This window comes from Nelusetta ayraudi, unplaced genomic scaffold, assembly GCF_046127955.1.
Source record: "Nelusetta ayraudi isolate G7.1 ecotype Tasmania unplaced genomic scaffold, CSIRO-AGI_Nayr_v1 ptg000289l, whole genome shotgun sequence".
Taxonomy (NCBI): Eukaryota; Metazoa; Chordata; class Actinopteri; order Tetraodontiformes; family Monacanthidae; genus Nelusetta; species Nelusetta ayraudi.
In genome coordinates, this window is record NW_027466337.1 from 46150 (window position 1) to 65294 (window position 19145).

General features: G+C 44.0%; 1 protein-coding gene across 1 annotated transcript in view; it reads left to right on the forward strand.

The window, feature by feature from the left end:
* Nucleotides 1-15759, forward strand: part of LOC142882482 (chondroitin sulfate synthase 1-like) — a 36044-nt gene extending 20285 nt beyond the window's left edge. Inside the window, exon 3 of the mRNA XM_076017243.1 lies at nucleotides 12562-15759. Within this exon, the coding sequence (XP_075873358.1) occupies nucleotides 12562-14154 (1593 nt within the window). The 3' untranslated portion in view covers nucleotides 14155-15759. The remainder of the gene's footprint in view (nucleotides 1-12561) is intronic.
* Nucleotides 15760-19145: the final 3386 nt, after the last annotated feature.

Genomic DNA, 19145 nt, shown 5'->3' on the forward strand with positions numbered 1-19145 from the left:
GCCTCCATGGATCTTTTAATAAAGGAAACACAGTTTTTCCTCATCGTTTCAGGACTGGCAAAAAGGAAGATGGAGATTTGCATGGTGTACAGTGTATGTATGGATCTATGTGCGCTCGAAGGAGACAAAAGTCTTTAATGTTGTGCCATGTAATGCGTGTACGGCTACGGGATTAAAAAGGTACCTTTGTTCGGGCAATGCCGCAGGTTGGTCCAGGGTGGAGGGTTCGAGTTGCAGTGGGGAGAGGCTAGGATGCCTCACAGAGTGGAAGGATCAGGGCCCAGAGACAGGAGAATGATTGTGTGCACCACAGCATGCCCCGAAATTGCTAAATAGTGCATGTTTGGATCAATCTCTGGCGCTGCAGTCAGAAGAGCCATTTTGATCTGCGGCATTCACCTCAAAAAGAAGTTGTTCTCCTGAGCTACTCTACAAAGTTTCACCGTTCTAACACTACTTAGTTTTCTTTGTTCAGAGAATAGTTAGTTTATTTTTTACCATGTCACAAATACAGAAACAAGCGAGACATTGTAGCTTATTTGGGTAAGAAAGGAGATAATAACTAAGACTGCTACTTTGTTCAAGCTAGAAAGAATGCTGTCTTGTAATCAATAGCACATTACTATCAATGCATAATATTTTATCTTGAAGGTCACTGCCCTTTCTTGTCTGTTGTCTCTATTTCAAACAAGGCCAAACAATGTGAACAACGTGGAAAGTGGCAAAGAACTTGTGTTTGCTATTTGTCGGTGTGTGTGTGTGTGTGTGTGTGTGTGTGTGTGTGTGTGTGTGTGTGTGTGTGTGTGTGTGTGTGTGTGGGGGGGGGGGGGGGGTTGGTGACAAGTTTATACGTGCAGCATAGCTCGCATTGACTGCATTCTTGGACAGCAGTGCTCTGAGTTGCATGGCTCTCTGGGACTGCAGTCCCAAGGATAATAGAGGAAAAAGAAGGCCACTGGAAAGTCATTATTCTGTGTGGAAGTGCGGGTCCTGACGCTGTGCTGACTGGATTTTGTCCCTGACGTAGTCATCTCAGTCTGGCCCAGTCTGGGCCCTGCAGTGATTCATCGTCCTCAACGAGACCAGGCTGACTGAGATGCAGTCCAGGGCCGGCAGATTACTGGGCTACTGCTCCTACATTTCCACTGCTGGACGGTTGAGGTGTAAAGCCAGTGGCTCCTTTGTTGTGGGTTGAGCCAGTTTGGGCTTTTTAGTTTTCTCACAGCTCTGAAATCGTCTCATTTCAGAGCAGCTGTTTAATACTGCAGCCCTTTATGACAGGCAATGCAGTTAACAGGTCATTACAGGGGTGTGGCAGGATATATATACATGTAAATGCAAAGGATATAAACATATATTAAAAAAGAAGGGCAATGGCATTATATCCAAGTCCCAATTAAAAAAGAAATATATACTGCATGTGTCAGTCCAAATGGTTATACAAGTAGAACGCATGGTCATACAGGTATCTCAAAACAAATATAACCCACCATCTCCCTCCTGTCAACCCACTCCTCGCCACTACCGGTGTTTTATCTCATCCAGAACCTGCACTAAATAAAAAATAACTGAAGACGAAGAAGAGAAAAAAGGGGGAAAAAGACAGAGTGAATCTGTTGTCCAGTAGTCAAGTATTACATCAAGTGATCTGCAATAAATTTAGGAGGGGTCCCCATGTCTTTTGGAATTTCCCCTTCGAATGCTGGAGAGAATATCAGTTGTCTTCTAGTTTTAAACAAGACATAATGTCTTCCAGCCATTGTGCATGGGTTGGGGGTGAAAGCATCCTTCCATATTGCAGCTCTGTTGTCTCAGACTGTTGTCGACCTTGCGCTCTGTTGCCTTCTGTTCCCCTTCTTGTCTGCTGCAAAGTGAGTGTGACGAGGGGAGGCAAACTGCCCGAACATCTCGCCTTTGAACTTCTCTCCCCACCGCTTTATCAAAACACCTCATGGTCCCCAAATTACCCCATCAACTGCCCCCTCAGCACCCTCCCCCTTTTCCTTTCTTCGTCGCCTGTGCAGACTGCCTCGAAGCTTGTTCATGTTTTCCGTTTCCTCAGTCGTCTCTCAACTCTGCTCTGCTTTCCTCAGCGGAAACATTTGCTTTCTCAACTCCAAAAAGTATGATGCTGCAATTCCTGAGTCTGGAGCTTCTCTGAAAAGTGCTTTTTTTTCTGTTGCTACGTAATGACCTACAAACAAATACAACAAATTGATGAATGTTTTTGTAAGTTAAAACAATGGGTTCTGAGGGGGTAATAAAAGCACAGTAAGGGTCAATGCTTAAAGGGTCAATGTATGCTTTTCATTCTCATCAGACATACACCACCAGTCAAAAGTTTGGACACATACTTCTGATTTAGTGGTTTTTCATTTATTTTCATGACTATTTACATTGTAGATTGTCGCTCAAGACATCAAACTATGAATGAACACATGGAATATGTATTCAACAAAAAAGTGTGAAATAACTCTAGTTATATATTTTAGATGATCTAAAATAGCCACCCTTCATTATAACAGAACATATTTAGGTATTTAACATCATTTTATTGTTAATTCACATGTCTTGGTCATATAGTTGATGTCCACAGTATGTATATACAGTGAAGAAAGTAGTAAAGAGAAAGAAGAAATGGGTGTTTCCAAACTTTTGACCGGTAGTGTAAGTTAATAAACAAAAAAATCATATGGTATGGTTTGTGAAGCTCTCATTGTGTTGTTTTACCCAGTGTAAAGCATCAAATCACACACACTCTCTATTTGTTAGTTTGAGCCCTTTCCAGCCTTTTGTTTACAAAGCCGGACCGGCCGGATAAGCACGTTAGTGCATGTGAATTTCAGCCTGTATCGAAACAGCTGCCCCACCACCGTTCTAAATAGTAGCAAGAAGTAAACCGCCCTAGTGGCGGTCAAACACACCGCAACTTCAGAAAACACATGCAAATAACATGAAACATGCTCCAAATGAACACTAACGTCAGCTAAAATTATGCCGGATATAACCCTCAATCTGGAGGGTCGCCTTCTGTTACCATGTTGTGTTTCCAAGGGGACAACTTTGAGTGCCAGACCTGCATTTGACACACAACTCTAGTAAAACCAGGCCCCCAGAATACAAGATGGTCGTGGGTTTGATTCCAGGCGTTTGGCCTTTCTGTGTGGAATTTGCATGTTCTCCCTGTGTCTGTGTGGGTTCTCTCCGGGTTCTCCAGCTTCCTCCCACAGTCCAAAAACATGCATGTGAGGTAAATTGGAAACTCTGAATTGTCCGTAGATGTGAACGTGAGTGCGAATGGTTGTTTGTCTCTATGTGGCCCTGCGATGAACTGGCGACTTGTCACTCTGTCTTCGCCCTGTCACAGCTGGGAGAGGCTCCAGCAGACCCCCATGACCTTGAGCTCAGGAAGAAGTGTGTATTGAAAATGGATGGATGGAAGGATGGAAGAATGCTTCGCTCTGAAGGAGTGGACAGCCTCTTTGTTTCTTTTGATGCTCTGATGCACTCTCGAGTCGTGAAAATTTTGCCTATTGCCCCTTTAAAACAAAACATTTCGTCCTTATTCTGCTGCATTTTGAGACATTTAATTAGATTGGGGGATGAATGATTGCAGTGGGAGATGTGACCGCTCTTTGGAGGACAGTCTCAGCAGACATTATGAATGGAAGGTTATCTCGCCTCATCTGCTCGGTGAATAGAGACATTTTCTCCTGACAAACCAGGAAACAGAGCGGGTGTTCAAGGCTGTCCTCGGGTGACAGCAGCATTTATTAATCCAGTAGTGACAATTTACTTGGTGTACCTGTATTACCTGGTTACTTTCTTTCTTTTAGAAGAGACTTACATCTAGTTTAAACATGATGAGTCATGTTTAAACAGCGCCAAATCAAAGCTTAGAGAAATCATTAGATTCGAGCTTAAGATTAAGCTGTGCGTTGAGTTCAAACAGCTCTGGTGTGTGTGTGTGTGTGTGTGTGTGTGTGTGTGTGTGTGTGTGTGTGTGTGTGTGTGTTGAGTTCAAACAGCTCTGGTGTGTGTGTGTGTGTGTGTGTGTGTGTGTGTGTGTGTGTGTGTGTGTGAAGAAAGCAAGAGTTTCCTGAAATATTTAGTCAATTTATATAAAAATGTAATATTTCAAGCCACTGTGCACATCTTTGTTTCTGTCCGTCCGTCCGTCCGTCCGTCCGTCCGTCCGTCCGTCCGTTGTCCTCTGGCTTCAGGCAAAGGTTGGGGTCACACCCTGGGCCAGTAGCCAGTTTTGTCCCAAGGGCCACATAGGAAGACCAACTACCTTTTGCACTCATGTTTCAGTTTGTCCTATTTGTTTTTCACTTCCACTTATGTCCTAAAGCACATTCAATGTAGATTCTGTTTCCATTGATGGAATTATCGGTCGTTTTGACTGGATGATATCCTTTTTGCAGTAGTTGCTTGACACGTCAATAGTGACATAAATACAGCTTTGCTCATTTGTCTGAATACGGTCCTGACACATCCGGGTCCGTGTCAGATCACCAAGCTCATTGTGTTTCATAAAGAAAGACGCGCTGTTTATCGATGGCAGACATTGGCAGTGGGCATTCTAATATGCAAGAAACCTTAGTTTAATTAAGCTTATCAGGTAGGAGCAGGAACAGGAAAAGAGCTGAGATAAGATGAGGAAGTGTCAAAGATAACAGAGGCAGAGTACGTTTTCAGACACGTCCTGCAGTTCAACATACACAATAAGCGTCGTTCACAATAAGTGTTGTTGTGTTGCGACTGCTGCAAATTCTCTGAGAAGAATCAGGGGTTTCTTCGTTCCTCGCTGTGGCTAATTCACCCTTCTCTCTATTGCACAAGCCTCCTTCAACAACATTGGACCAGGAAGTGAGATGCATCATTAGAGGCAGCAAACTGTGTGCCAAGGGGAAGTCAGGACCGGTATAGACTGTTACTTCAGTCACACTTGAAGACTGTTATTTGACCAGGACAGTGATGTAATGCACTCAGCCCTGACAAAGACTCTGGAGCCGTTTGTTTGAGCAGCAGAGAGCCTCACCAGTAACACAGGAACTAGTCAAAGGCCTGTTGCACATTTTAAGCTTTAGATGTTAGATCAGGCGTGGGCAAACTATGGCCCGGGGACCACATGCTGATGCCTTTCATTAGATGGCACCATCTAGTTTGAAGGTGTTCCTCAACAAGTTTGCATATACTACATATACCACTGCTACCAGTCAAACTTTTGACCTCTTTGTGGCGCTGTCAGTTTTTGCATGCATATATCATTTTGAATTACAGACCATTCACTCGGATGGACCTTTGATACCATCCTCTTGAAGCTGTTTCATTTGGAAAATGTGTCAGTGTGCATTGCTGTCTGCATGTGCTTGGGATTAGTTTCCAGTGTGCAAAAGCTTTTACATAAAAAGATTTCACAGAGTGGGCAAATTGTCCTTTGAGTTCACAGGCCAAGATTTTTCATTTCCCCTCGTACCAAAGTTGATCTGGCCTAATCAGCTTTTGGTTGGGGTCTCAGTTCTTTGCAGGAAACACATTTGTGGCCAGATTTCTGAAAAATTAGGTTACATCCACTCTTCACGAAAATTAGCCAAATAAAAGAGAACACTTCTTCTTCTTCTTCTTCTTCTTCTTCTTCTTCTTCTTCTTCTTCTTCTTCTTCTTCTTCTTCTGGGAGGAATCTGAAGGAGTCTGATGGTTTCCCAGGCTCACCCCATGTGTCAGCGGTAACATCTGGAACATGAGCCATAACCATTAGCATACAGCTGTCGGCTGGTTTACCTGGGGGTCCGTAAGGCAATGGTGTCAGAGGGATCAAACGGGAACAGGAGTGTAATTATTGCCCCCTGATCACCTGTCCCTCAGGGGAGGCCACAGCTTTAGGAAAAAGCTGCGTTGCGAGTTGAATTCTTCCCAGCGTGACCTCAAGGTGGAGAGTATGGCCCATCTTACTGCCTCGCTGTTCCGTTCCTCCTTGTGAAGCACCCCTACCACTTTTCCCTGGGCTCCCATCTGAGCCATGTTTTGAAGTGGGTTTATATTTTGTTGTGATACTGCCTCTAAAGTAATGGGACACCTCTTTCTTTGAGCTTCTGCTGATTATGCTTTTTTTTTTTTTTGCCGGCACTGTTTTGCCTTTCCTGAGTTACATACAAGTAGACCAGGTTTTCTCTATTTGACGTCCATGGTGTAGTGTAGAAATGTGACACTTTGTACTCTTCTTGTGATTACCATTTTAGGGTTGTTTACTTCAGTTATAGTTTTTAAATTGTGTGTTACTTAGATGGGTTGTCTTATTGGTGTATGTGCTTGTTGGGACTGTCTAAAGGCAAATAAAGCTAAATGGTGTTTTCTTTTAAGGCTGGCTACTAAAAAACTTTAAAGAATATTTAATTATAGATGTCAGGAAATAAATTATATTCAACTAACTTTCAGTTCTTTTTCATTTTGAAGTACAAATTGAGAAATCAAGCAGACAAGTGGCCAGTTTTATTGCAGGGCCACACAGAAAAACAACCGACCGTGCACGCTTGCACTGGTGGCGAATTTAGACTTCCCATTTCGCATCACGTGCGTGTCTTTGGACTTTGGGAGGAAGCCGGAGTGGCCGGAGAGAAACCACTCAGACAGAGGGAGAACATGCTAACCCCACACGTAAAGGCCACAGGTCCAAGGATGGAGCCCGTGACCTTCTTGCTGTGAGGGCAATATGAGGACTATATCATATTATATATATAATAAATACGTTTTCACAAACGTCTTTGGCTATGATTTCGCTTTGATTTAGCCCTTTTGTGAGCATAATGCTGTCATTGTCTAGCTATATAAGCTTAGCAGCTTTTATAGCATTGGCAATGAATATTAATAATGAATAGCGGACGTAGTAAAATGGTGAAATGCTATGGTATTGACTCTTGTCAGTTAGTTTGTTTTATTCTCTTGCAACAATTTGGACATCCATTGCTATTTATCCTGCTTTGATTTGTGTTTCATTAAAAATGAAGTTAGTTGTCTGAAAAAATATGTAACACGTTCTACTGGGAGAACAACAATTTCAATTTCCTTGTGATTTCCACAGTTGACTTTTGGGCTTCTGACAGGATGCGACTTGCTTTATTGTGCCTCGTGTGCATGCGCGCGCGCACACACACACACACACACACCGTGATGAGAGCTCAGAACATGACAGACTAAGAAATTAGGCTTCAAACGAGAATACTTTTCTTTTGGGAGTGAAGGATTGTTTAGGGCAGGGACTGCGGTGCAGATTATAGGCTTGCATAAACATATTCACTTTCAGTCGTTGAGTTTGTGTGCACGCAGAAACACTTGTCTCCAAGCTTTCCTACACCCACGTCCCGAGTTCCTGTTCCTACAGCTTCCTTTGGGCGGCACTCGCTAAATGCTAGCTCCATCAACCAGCAAGACTCCACAAGTATGTCATTGCCCACCACACGGCTGTAATTACCTCCAACAATAAAAAAAATAGAAAAATTTGACCAATATTGGGTAGATTTTCCCTTCGCTTTCATGGAAGGTTTTAATTTTAGGCTTGTGCCTTGATGTCAGAGAGCCATCCGTGCCGTGGATCCACCCATGTTCTGCTGGTTTGTGGATGGGGCGGATGAAGCAGCTGTCGGCTGGTTTCTTCTTTAGACAGCCAAGCCCCACCAACCCCCACCCCACCCCCAATGTCCCACCTCATCAAACGTCTAAAAACTCAGTAGCTAGTAAATAAAGGCTGCATTAATTTTGTGAGCTCAATGACTATGAAATAAAGTAAAATAATAAATGGCTGAGGCTATCACACTTTTTTGTTTGTTGATGTTGTTGTTTTAACACGTTTACTCGCAGCGCCTCGGTATAATATGTAAAATATGGTAATATAGTGCTGTGATATAATAGTAATATAATTGAAGTAACATAATAGTTGATAATGTTTAATAGCTGCATATAATATCTTGTTTTAATATATTTCACTAAAGAATGCAATAAAATAAAGATGAAATCTAAAGTGAATTGGGGTCGGTTTAAATAAGTTTTGTACTTCTTCCTCCTCCTTTTCGAGCATATTTAAGTTTTCTGGATATTTGTTTTCTTTGGACATCAGGCTTGTATTTTTATCTTATTTTATTTATGTATTTTTAGTACTTGTCTTTTTATGCACGTTTTCAGCACGTCAGTGTGCAGTTGTGGTAGTGGTGTTTGTTGAGTTACCTTTTTTCCTTTTTGCACAGCAAACTAATTATTAGCTTAACCTGTCCCATACTCCTCAGTATCATTACAGCTCTCTTGTCCTGTTTCCTTAGGCTTGAACTGGCGTGTCATTTAACAATTCATTGACTATATTTGGTAATGTGACCTATTTTATCGTTAAAATGAGCACCATTCAGAGTCAAAAATGGTAGTTATATATTGATTATATATCTGATCTGTGTGGCTTTTTTCTTTTAGAAATGTGGCTCGAGTGGTTTCCTCAAGAACAAGTTCTTGACGTGTTGCAGAGAATTGCACAACATAGGAACTGCTTACATTCAACTTCCGATAATTTTGTACTCACGTTACACAACAAGCGTTTCTCTTTCCGTCACTGTTTTATTCTATCATTTTTCAAGTGTGGGTGTCGGCATGGTCTGGACTGTTGGTGGTGCAGTGGTTGGCACTGTCGCGGCACAGCAAGAAATTGTCATTATAACGAATGCGGGTGCGGATAGTTATTTGTCTCTCTATGTGGCCCTATTATAAACTGGTAACAGGTCCAGTGTGTAAGCCTGCCTTTGCTCACAAGACAGCTGGAATAGGCTTCAGCACCGCTGCGACTCTGTGTGCTGGAGAAATGGTGCTAGACAATAGATGGATGGCCGTTAATATTCTCCATGAACAGCTCTTAGCAGAAAAAGCCAGCAGGATGACAACTGATGAGTCACTGGATACAGTTCAAAGCAGCAGGATCGCACAAAGTCATTTGCAGTTGCTATTACTTAATGAAGACGCATTGCTACTCGCGTTGTATCCGTCTTCATAAATAGGCCTTTAATAGCCCTTTTACTGCTGCCAGGTTTGAGAACAGATCGTCACATCACTCCGTTGCTGTATTTGTGTCCTTCATAACCACCATCAGACTGGAGACTTTAAACGACTACATTGTATGTCTCAAGTACGAGGTATCACAAATTGGGTTGTGAGAGGAGAGAAGTTGCACAGTATGTACAAAAGTGCAATGGGAATTATCACAATGTATACAGAATGTCCCAATGCCTTTCATTTATTCTGGATTTGAACTTGAGCCTGCTGTCAAAGCCTCTGAACGTCAAGACCTCCGCTGTTTATGTTCAGTAGTGTTGTAGTACTCAAGCCCGTCTTGGTCTCTGTTTGTGACACCCAGAGTGACAAACCCCTTTTTATTCCTAGTGAATTTATTTTTTAATTTTATAAAGCAAAGTATCTGTCCAATTCAAAAGACTGTCAGATATCAGCATGACAGTCCAGTCAGTACTTCTTGGCAGCAGACTCTGCAGCCTCACTCAGCGGTGGCGGTCCATGGCCGAGACGTTGAAGTCACCCGGTGCCCTGATGCTGCTGATGTCCGACCACTTGGCATTACACACATTAGCACCAGGCCCATTGTCGAGGCATCCAAGGTGTGACGAGCTTTTCCCTGAACTGAGAAATTAGTTTGGACAGACCACCCTTGTATACAAAAGAGCCAATTACAGCAGAATAATGCCGTCTCGGCGTCTCCAATTAGATTTGCATGGTCCACTCAAAGGAAGCCACTTCTCATTGTCCTGGAGATTAAATCTAACCCGAGCAGCAGCAGCAGCAGCAGCAGCAGCAGCCGCCTTGGGCTTCACTGTCATCGCCTGCACATTTCCCCATTGATGCCCCAAGAACTACCAGCACTGCACACTTTCATACCTGCCCTCATCTATAAGTCCACATGTACATACTGTCTGTTGGCCTGATGATTTGCTGCAGGATTTATGTGCTCTTGGGTCTTACTGGAGACCCATTATTTGAGGCATTGCCTCAATCGTAGCAGTAGGATACAAGAGATCCTGATTGAATTAAGCTCCAGAATCGCTTTATCTCTCTAAAGCACATTTAATGAGCCCCTATTTGCCTGACAAATGTTTTGACTCTATGAATCTAATTAAAATGTTTGTTTAGCTTCTTTTTTTTTTGCATCCACTCTCTTGCTTGGACAAATGCATTTCTTCATGCATTCATAGCCACAAGAAACACAGCAGAATTTCAAAACCAGTCAAGATAATTATGGGCAAAGGTGCGTTCTTGTTTGTGGTTTTTGTTGTTGTTGTATTGTTGTCTATGAGGAAGGTTTATTGGTGTGATTACATGAAGGAAATAATGCCATTATCCCGCTGGGTGTAGACTCTAACACACTACACACAGAGTGAGATATGAGTTTTATCTTTTATTTTCTGACTTTCATATGACAACCTAATGTAAGTATTCATGACTTCATTTGAGCACTAATTAGAACAAAGAAAAACAAATCATTGATATACGACAACATTAATTGAAACTTTTCAATTAATATTTTTACAAAGGAGTTGTAGGCAGTGGGATATTTCACAGACTGATTCCACCTCACACATCTACAAACTCAGCCTGAAGAGCACCCTCTGCTGGACCACAAGGAATAGTACTTTGAATTTGAAGCGAACAGCACCAGTTTAATATTGCTGTTTGATTTCTGCTCCAAGCAGCTGTTCTGTTCCGAGCAGGCAGGATTCATTTTGAGCGAAGTCCGGAACCCAGGCAGCAGGCAACATACCTTTGTCTCCTTTGTTTGAAGGGCATGCCTTTAGTCAGTGGGGGGATACTGTCGAGGTTAATGGCTGTGAAGAAATTGCACTAATGAGTCATAAGTTGCTGCGTTGACCACAAAAGTTGAGGTCATGTAATTAGGAAGGGTGTTAATGATGGCCAGAGCCCCAGGACGGACACATAAACATCCTGACCGACTGATGACCACTGGTGCTGCCCTGCTGGATACAGTCTGAGCTGGCACACGGCTCCCTCAGCATCACTATCAGCCCAACAGTGGAAAAATACTGCGTTGGAAAGGCGAGAATCTAGTCTGCTGTATCAGACAAAAATAGCAGAAAAGCGAGTGCACGTGGAGGCTTCTTTTAGGGATTTAAGGGATTTAGGGAAGAAAGAGAGCCTAAATCTCGCACATTCTTCTCGCATCTGAATGAGAGAACCTGCGTTTACTTGTTTGTACCTTTTTATTTATTTATTTTTTAATAATTAGTAAACCTTGTGTCAAACTCGAGGCCCGTGGGCCAGATCCGGCCCGCCACATGATTTAATTTTTTTCTACCCACAAGACCTTGCATGTGTGATGCTTCTGCGCACTTGCACTACCAGTCAAAAGTCTGGACACACCTTCTCATGCAATTTTTTTTCGTCTTTATAACTTTCTACACCGCAAATAGATACTGAAAACATCAAACGTATTAGAAGATATATGTACTTATGCAGCAAAGTACAACATGTTAAAATTGCTCTAAAAAATGTTTTTTATGAAAGGTGGCTATTTTGAAGAATTACTGACTTAGTTTAACATGTTACATGTCATAAATTTCCTTTTTGTCTCTAATTGAGTATGAATTAAAATGTAACTACTACTTAATTTAAGTACTAGCACTGCATCAAAAGACATTTGGAAAAGCTCCACACTAAAGATACAACAGATGATGATTTTTTTTTAAAAAAGAAATGCGCAGGTTGGTTCTGTTTATTGCGGCACGACCCGTGGTCCGGTCTCAGAAGTAAAAGCTGACCCTTCACCCCTTTAGAGGCAGCCTCTGCTCAAGACTTCCTTTAATGACAAGGTTACTGTGTATTTTGATTGGCAGTCTGCCCGAGGTGCAGTGGAATGCAGGCGATATGTGTGGAAAAAGCAAAGAGTTGCTGCAGCAATTCCTGCCATCTCACTGAGCTTCAGGTATCACTTTCTCCAGCCTGCGCGTCTGTCCTGCCTGATTCCCTGCACAGCCCGTCCCCTTGGGACCTTGCTCGTGGACGCATTCCAGCAGCGTTCTCTTAAATTAGACTTTCAGGGGGTTGCAGCCGCTCTGATGCTCCCTTCACTGGGAGGCAACAAGACAAACCTGCCTTTTTGGCCGTGCCTGAGATTCTGCCAGCTGTCTCCGAGCAGCTGGCCTGATGTTTACATTCTGAATCTCATGTGATTTGACAAACAGTGGGTTCGTAAAGCTCTAGCAACTCACGAGTAAACACGGAGTCACATTTTGAGTAACTGTACATGATTTGATCTACAATAAACCCCTTGACACTTTAGACTTGCACCATTTGGGGGCAATGGGGGGGGGGGGGGGGGGGGGGGGTACACAAAGAGTGCTTTAACCCAAACCTGCAATATGAGATGCTTTTTTCGTTTGAGCGATGCATCAATTCAATATTATCAAATACTGTAGTATCAGACATCAACTGCCAATGGTTAGACCAATTATATTAAATATATTAAACTTTCATTCTTCTTGCTGTCCCTTGTGTCCACAGATGCAGCAACTTTTCTACGAAAACTATGAACCAAATAAGAAGGGCTACATACGAGATCTTCACAACAGCAAAATCCATCGAGCCATCACCCTCCACCCGAACAAAAACCCACCCTACCAGTACCGCCTGCACAGCTACATGCTCAGCCGCAAAATTGCCGACCTACGACACCGAACCATCCAGCTCCACCGGGAGATTGTCCAGATGGGCCGCTACGGAGCGGCCGAGCCGAGCCGAGAGGACCTTCAGCTCGGCATGCCGCCCTCGTTTATGCGCTTCCACCCACGGCAGAGAGAAGACGTCCTTGAGTGGGAGTTTCTGACGGGAAGGTATTTATTCTCGGCGTCAGACGGCCAGCCACCCCGCCGCGGGATGGACTCCTCCCAGAGACAGGCCTTGGACGATATCATCATGGAAGTGATGGAGATGATTAACGCCAATGCCAAAACGAGAGGCCGGGTCTTAGATTTCAAGGAAATACAGTATGGCTATCGGAGGGTGAACCCCCTGTACGGAGCAGAGTACGTCCTTGATTTGCTGCTGCTGTACAAGAAACACAAAGGCAAGACGATGACGGTTCCCGTCAGAAGACACGCGTACCTTCAGCAAACATTCAGCCAGATTCAGTTCCGAGAAGAAGACGAGATGGACGCGAGGGCACTGGCCAGCCACATCAACAAGGAGTCGGATTCGCTCTCGTTCCTCTCCAACTCCCTCAAGATGCTGGTCCCCTTCAAGCTGGCCAACTCCGGACAGGACCAGCGAGAACCGAAGGAAAAGAAGGTCAACATCTTGGTGCCGCTGTCGGGCCGCTTCAACATCTTTGTCCGCTTCATGGCCAACTTCGAACGGGTGTGTTTGATCCCCAACCAGAACGTCAAGCTGCTCATCCTGCTCTTCAGCACGGACAACAACACGGAGCGCGTGAAGCAGGTGGAGCTGATGAGGGAGTACCACATGAAGTACCCGCGCGCTGAGATGGAGATCAAGCCTGTCACCGGCTCCTTCTCCAGGGCGCTGGCGCTGGAGGTCGGCTCCATGCACTTTTCCAACGACTCCTTGCTCTTCTACTGCGACGTGGACCTGCTCTTCACCAGCGACTTCCTCAAGCGATGTCGGGCCAACACCGCCTTGGGCGAGCAGTCCTACTTCCCAATCATCTTCAGTCAGTACGACCCCAAGGTGGTGTACGCCGGCAAGGTCCCCAGTAACAATAACTACGTTTTCACGTCCAAGACGGGCCTGTGGCGGAACTACGGCTTCGGGATCGTCTGCGTCTACAAGGGGGACCTGGTCCGAGCCGGAGGCTTCGACACCTCCATACAGGGCTGGGGGCTGGAGGACGTGGACCTCTTTAATAAATTTGTCCAGTCGGGGATCAAGTTGTTCCGGAGCACAGACACTGGCATCGTACACGTCCACCATCCCGTGGTGTGTGACCCCAACCTGGAGGCCAAACAGTATAAAATGTGCCTGGGCTCCAAAGCCTCGTCACATGGCTCCACTCAGCAGCTGGCGGAGCTGTGGCTGGAGAAGAACGACCACGGCTTCAGGAGGCTGGCCAGCAATAATGGCTCAGTTAGGACAGCGTGAAAAACAGGCCAGACTGCAAACTGTCAGGAACTGAACCTGAAGCCAGTCTGCGCGCGCGCTCCCTCGCTCTCTCACTCGCTCCTCCTCGTGATATTGTCACTACCTAATTTATTTTTTACTGAAATGGAAGACTTCACATGGATATATATTTTTAAATATGTCTTTCCCTCTCTCTATCTCTCGCGCTCTCTCTTTTTAAAAAACAAAACAAAACAAAAACAAAACAAACAAACTGGCTGACAGCTATCACATAATCTGTCCTCTGTCAGAAGCTTTGACTGATGAGAGAAGTCATACTGACCGTCGTCTGTATGTGAACTTTGTTGCAGCGACGGCCCAAGGTCCCTTTCAGCCTGTCACATGGTACAAGTCAGGACAGCAACGCCATGTCATGCACGTCATGGCTCTTTTATTATTCCATATTGTCTTGTGGGCGGTGAATCCCACTGGTGTATGCGTGCGTGTGAAGCATAACCTTTGATTGTGAATGTTTACAAATAACTGATTTCACACTACAATTCTTTGTTGAAAACAATAGCAGCAATCTTTATAATTAACATGGACAATCTGACTTTTTCTTCTGGTTAGAAGTCCCCCCCCCCCCCCCTTTTTTTTTTTTTTTTTTTTTTTTACAGTTCTGCTAATACAACACTGTTACTGTTACACCAGGATGTCTCTTCTCTCTCTCTCTCTCCCTCTCTTTCTCTCTCTCCCTCTCTCTCTCTCTCTTTTTTTTTATTTTCATTGTTCTTAATTTTTAAGAACTCAACTGCTGGATTTTATATCTGCAATTCATCCTTTGCTGTCTAATTTATTGAATTTGTAGGCTTACATTTTCGACTTCCTGACTGTTTGAATTGTGTATATTGGAAAGATTGTATTACCATGTCAAGTTGTGGGATAGTGTTACTTTGCGTTCCTTTTTCTTTAAATTCATTATCACCAAAGAGTTTTGCACAGTCTGCTTTAGGTATGATGCCTGTGTGTAAGCACGTTAGTGTGTGTGTGTGTGTGTGTGTGTGTGTGTGTGTGTGTGTGTGTGTGTGTGTGTTACAGGCACAAACACAAATCTGACTGTATAATGAAGAGACCCTTCAAGCTCAGTCGATCCCAGGCCTTTCTGATGTGTGACGCAGAAAACCAGTCCGGCCTTGTTGTTTCCAGTGGGGGTCGACGCAATGGGAGCAGCGCTCTTGTCGAAAACATCACTGTCTCGTCTTCGCAGAAGACATTCCTGTATGGTGAAATAAATGTTTTTTTTTTAAGAAAAGTGTTACGGCTGGTCCCAGAAACGCGATCTCGGCGCCGTTTCTGTGATGTTTATTCACAGTTTAAGACCCAGAACGACACCTTTCTCTGATCACGTGCTCCAGGAAACAGGCGGAAACCGAGTGAAAGGCCAGATTCCAGCGTCCTCCTTCTGTACTGTATGTCGTAGCACTCCGTCTGCGTCAGCATCGCAACCTGAATTTAAGACCAATGTTACAGGATGACTTGTGTTTTAATATTCTTTGACATTTTTTTTTATTATATATATATTTTGTTGTTTCAGCTCTGTCAGACCAGGCAGGTTTTTCTATTTAAAAATAAAACGGGGGAAAAGTGTCCTCTGGTTGTTTTTTTTTATTTCATCTTCATCTCTCTCTCTCTCTCTCTCTCTCTCTGTCTTTCACATTATAACATGAAAAACGTTATAATGTTTTTTACATTATAACGTAAAAAACGTTATAATGTGACACAGTGTGTCTGTCAGTGAGCAGAAGAGTGTCCTGTTCCCCGCAGGAACAATAAAACAAGGCCTGCAGAGCAAACTCAGCGATACGTCCGCACAGTGTGAAATACCCGTCAATATTCTTCCTGATTGTTACTCAATTCCAATCTCCATTTCCTTAACATGCAGGAGGCCTAAAATAACTACAATATTTCATGCATACAACTTCATAGCTTTTTTGTATCAGAGCTAGTAAGTAAGTAAGTGGCCATTAGTGACAATAATACATACACAGACATGTATATATGACTACATATATATCTGTATGTATATACATATGTGTATGTATATATGTCTTTGGTTGCTCAGACACTTTTTGAAAGTCCAATTTTCAAGTTCAAAGTGTTGCAGTCCTGCCCCAAATAGTCGCAGCAGTTGAATATGAGTGCGAATAACACAAGACCACCTTTAGCGGATTTTTTAAATATTACAAAGTAGTAGTTGTAGTAGAAGTAGTAGTAGTAGTAGGAGTAATCAAATCTGCAATCAAATTTCAAAATGGTAAGACGTATTCAAGGTTCAAAGCTGTCTACAAATCCATCCACCTCTTGGTCTGTAGCTTCTCTAACCTGACATTTGAAAACATTAAAAGTGAGTGAAACTAAGAGTGAACTATGATGCGCTCTGCCATCTGCACATACTCGAAAATCGATTGATTTGAAAAGACCACAACTATGCGCAGCATGTGATTGGCCATCACATGATGGTGTACTTCCTCTGACCGCCTCACACTCACACACACACTCACAGGGCAATTTTATGGACAGGTCATGGCATCGGTTTTACAGGCACATGGGCATCATGGGGCCTCTGTGACCTTTCACCTTGTGTGTGATACATGCTGTGTGTGTAGCTGACTAAGCAGACGCCAGTTTACTGCGGTGTGCGGGAAATACTGAATCCTCAGTATTGGCGGCAGAGTCTGAACTTTTCAAAATTACTTTGAGAGAGAACCTTGCACAGATGGTATATTTACTGTTACCGACGAAAGAAACAGAGTGTGGATACCCCAACCCTAACTCCAAGCCCAATCCAACCCTACCTCCCTAACTAACTGAGTCCAATCATAAGCCTAACCCTAATTCCAGCCTTATTGCTAACCCTGATGCCATGCAAGTTTATGGTGTCAAAGGTCCGATAGACATGGGACCACTTACAGGTTCATTGGGATCCCTCAAGTCAAAGCTCTGTCAAATTTGGGGCTTCTAGCTCATGAGGAACCCCAAAACCCTGATCCTAATTCCAGCAGTAACCCTAACCCTAATTATGATGGACAACGTTGACCTTTGATCCCATAGACTTGCATTGAATTAGGGTTAGCAATAAGGCTGAAACTAGGGTTAGGGTTACAGTTTGCTGAAACTAGGGTGAGGGTTTCGGGCTTCCTCATGGGCTAGAAGCCCCAAATTTGGCGTGGCTGTGTCTTAGGGGGTCCTGATCAAGCAAAGAGTGGGACCATGTCTCCAGGACAAAGTTGACCTCTGACCCTGATAGACTTGCATTGAAATAGGGTTAGCGATAAGACTGGAATTAGGGTTAGGGTTAGGGTTCCTCAAGTACTAGAAGCCCCAAATTTGCTGTGGGCGCTTCTTGGGGGCTCCTGATGAAAGAGCAAGTGGCCCCATGTCTCTAGGACAAAGTTGAAATTTCACCCCATAGACTTGCATTGAAATAAGGCTGAAGCTAAGGTTAGGGTTAGGGTTAGGGTTAAGGTTAGGGTTAGGGTTAGGGTTCCTCAAGTACTAAAAGCCCCAAATTTGCTGTGGGCGCTTCTTGGGGGCTCCTGATGAAAGAGCAAGTGGCCCCATGTCTCTAGGACAAAGTTGAAATTTCACCCCATAGACTTGCATTGAAATAAGGCTGAAGCTAGGGTTAGGGTTAGGGTTAAGGTTAGGGTTAAGATTAGGGTTAGGGTTCCTCAAGTACGAGAAGCCCCAAATTTACTGTGGGCACTTCTTGGGGGCTCCTGATGAAAGAGCAAGTGGCCCCATGTCTCTAGGACAAAGTTGAAATTTCACCCCATAAACTTGCATTGAAATAAGGCTGAAGCTAGGGTTAGGGTTAGGGTTAGGGTTAAGGTTAGGGTTAGGGTTCCTCAAGTACTAGAAGCCCCAAATTTGCTGTGGGCGCTTCTTGGGGGCTCCTGATGAAAGAGCAAGTGGCCCAATGTCTCTAGGACAAAGTTGAAATTTCACCCCATAGACTTGCATTGAAATAAGGCTGAAGCTAAGGTTAGGGTTAGGGTTAGGGTTAAGGTTAGGGTTAGGGTTAGGGTTCCTCAAGTACTAAAAGCCCCAAATTTGCTGTGGGCGCTTCTTGGGGGCTCCTGATGAAAGAGCAAGTGGCCCCATGTCTCTAGGACAAAGTTGAAATTTCACCCCATAGACTTGCATTGAAATAAGGCTGAAGCTAGGGTTAGGGTTAGGGTTAGGGTTAGGGTTCCTCAAGTACTAGAAGCCCCAAATTTGCTGTGGGCGCTTCTTGGGGGCTCCTGATGAAAGAGCAAGTGGCCCCATGTCTCTAGGACAAAGTTGAAATTTCACCCCATAGACTTGCATTGAAATAAGGCTGAAGCTAGGGTTAGGGTTAGGGTTAGGGTTAAGATTAGGGTTAGGGTTCCTCAAGTACTAGAAGCCCCAAATTTGCTGTGGGCGCTTCTTGGGGGCTCCTGATGAAAGAGCAAGTGGCCCCATGTCTCTAGGACAAAGTTGAAGTTTCACCCCATAGACTTGCATTGAAATAGGGCTGAAGCTAGGGTTAGGGTTAGGGTTAGGGTTAAGATTAGGGTTAGGGTTCCTCAAGTACTAGAAGCCCCAAATTTGCTGTGGGCGCTTCTTGGGGGCTCCTGATGAAAGAGCAAGTGGCCCCATGTCTCTAGGACAAAGTTGAAGTTTCACCCCATAGACTTGCATTGAAATAAGGCTGAAGCTAGGGTTAGGGTTAGGGTTAGGGTTAAGGTTAGGGTTAGGGTTCCTCAAGTACTAGAAGCCCCAAATTTGCTGTGGGCGCTTCTTGGGGGCTCCTGATGAAAGAGCAAGTGGCCCCATGTCTCTAGGACAAAGTTGAAGTTTCACCCCATAGACTTGCATTGAAATAAGGCTGAAGCTAGGGTTAGGGTTAGGGTTAGGGTTAAGATTAGGGTTAGGGTTCCTCAAGTACTAGAAGCCCCAAATTTGCTGTGGGCGCTTATTGGGGGCTCCTGATGAAAGAGCAAGTGGCC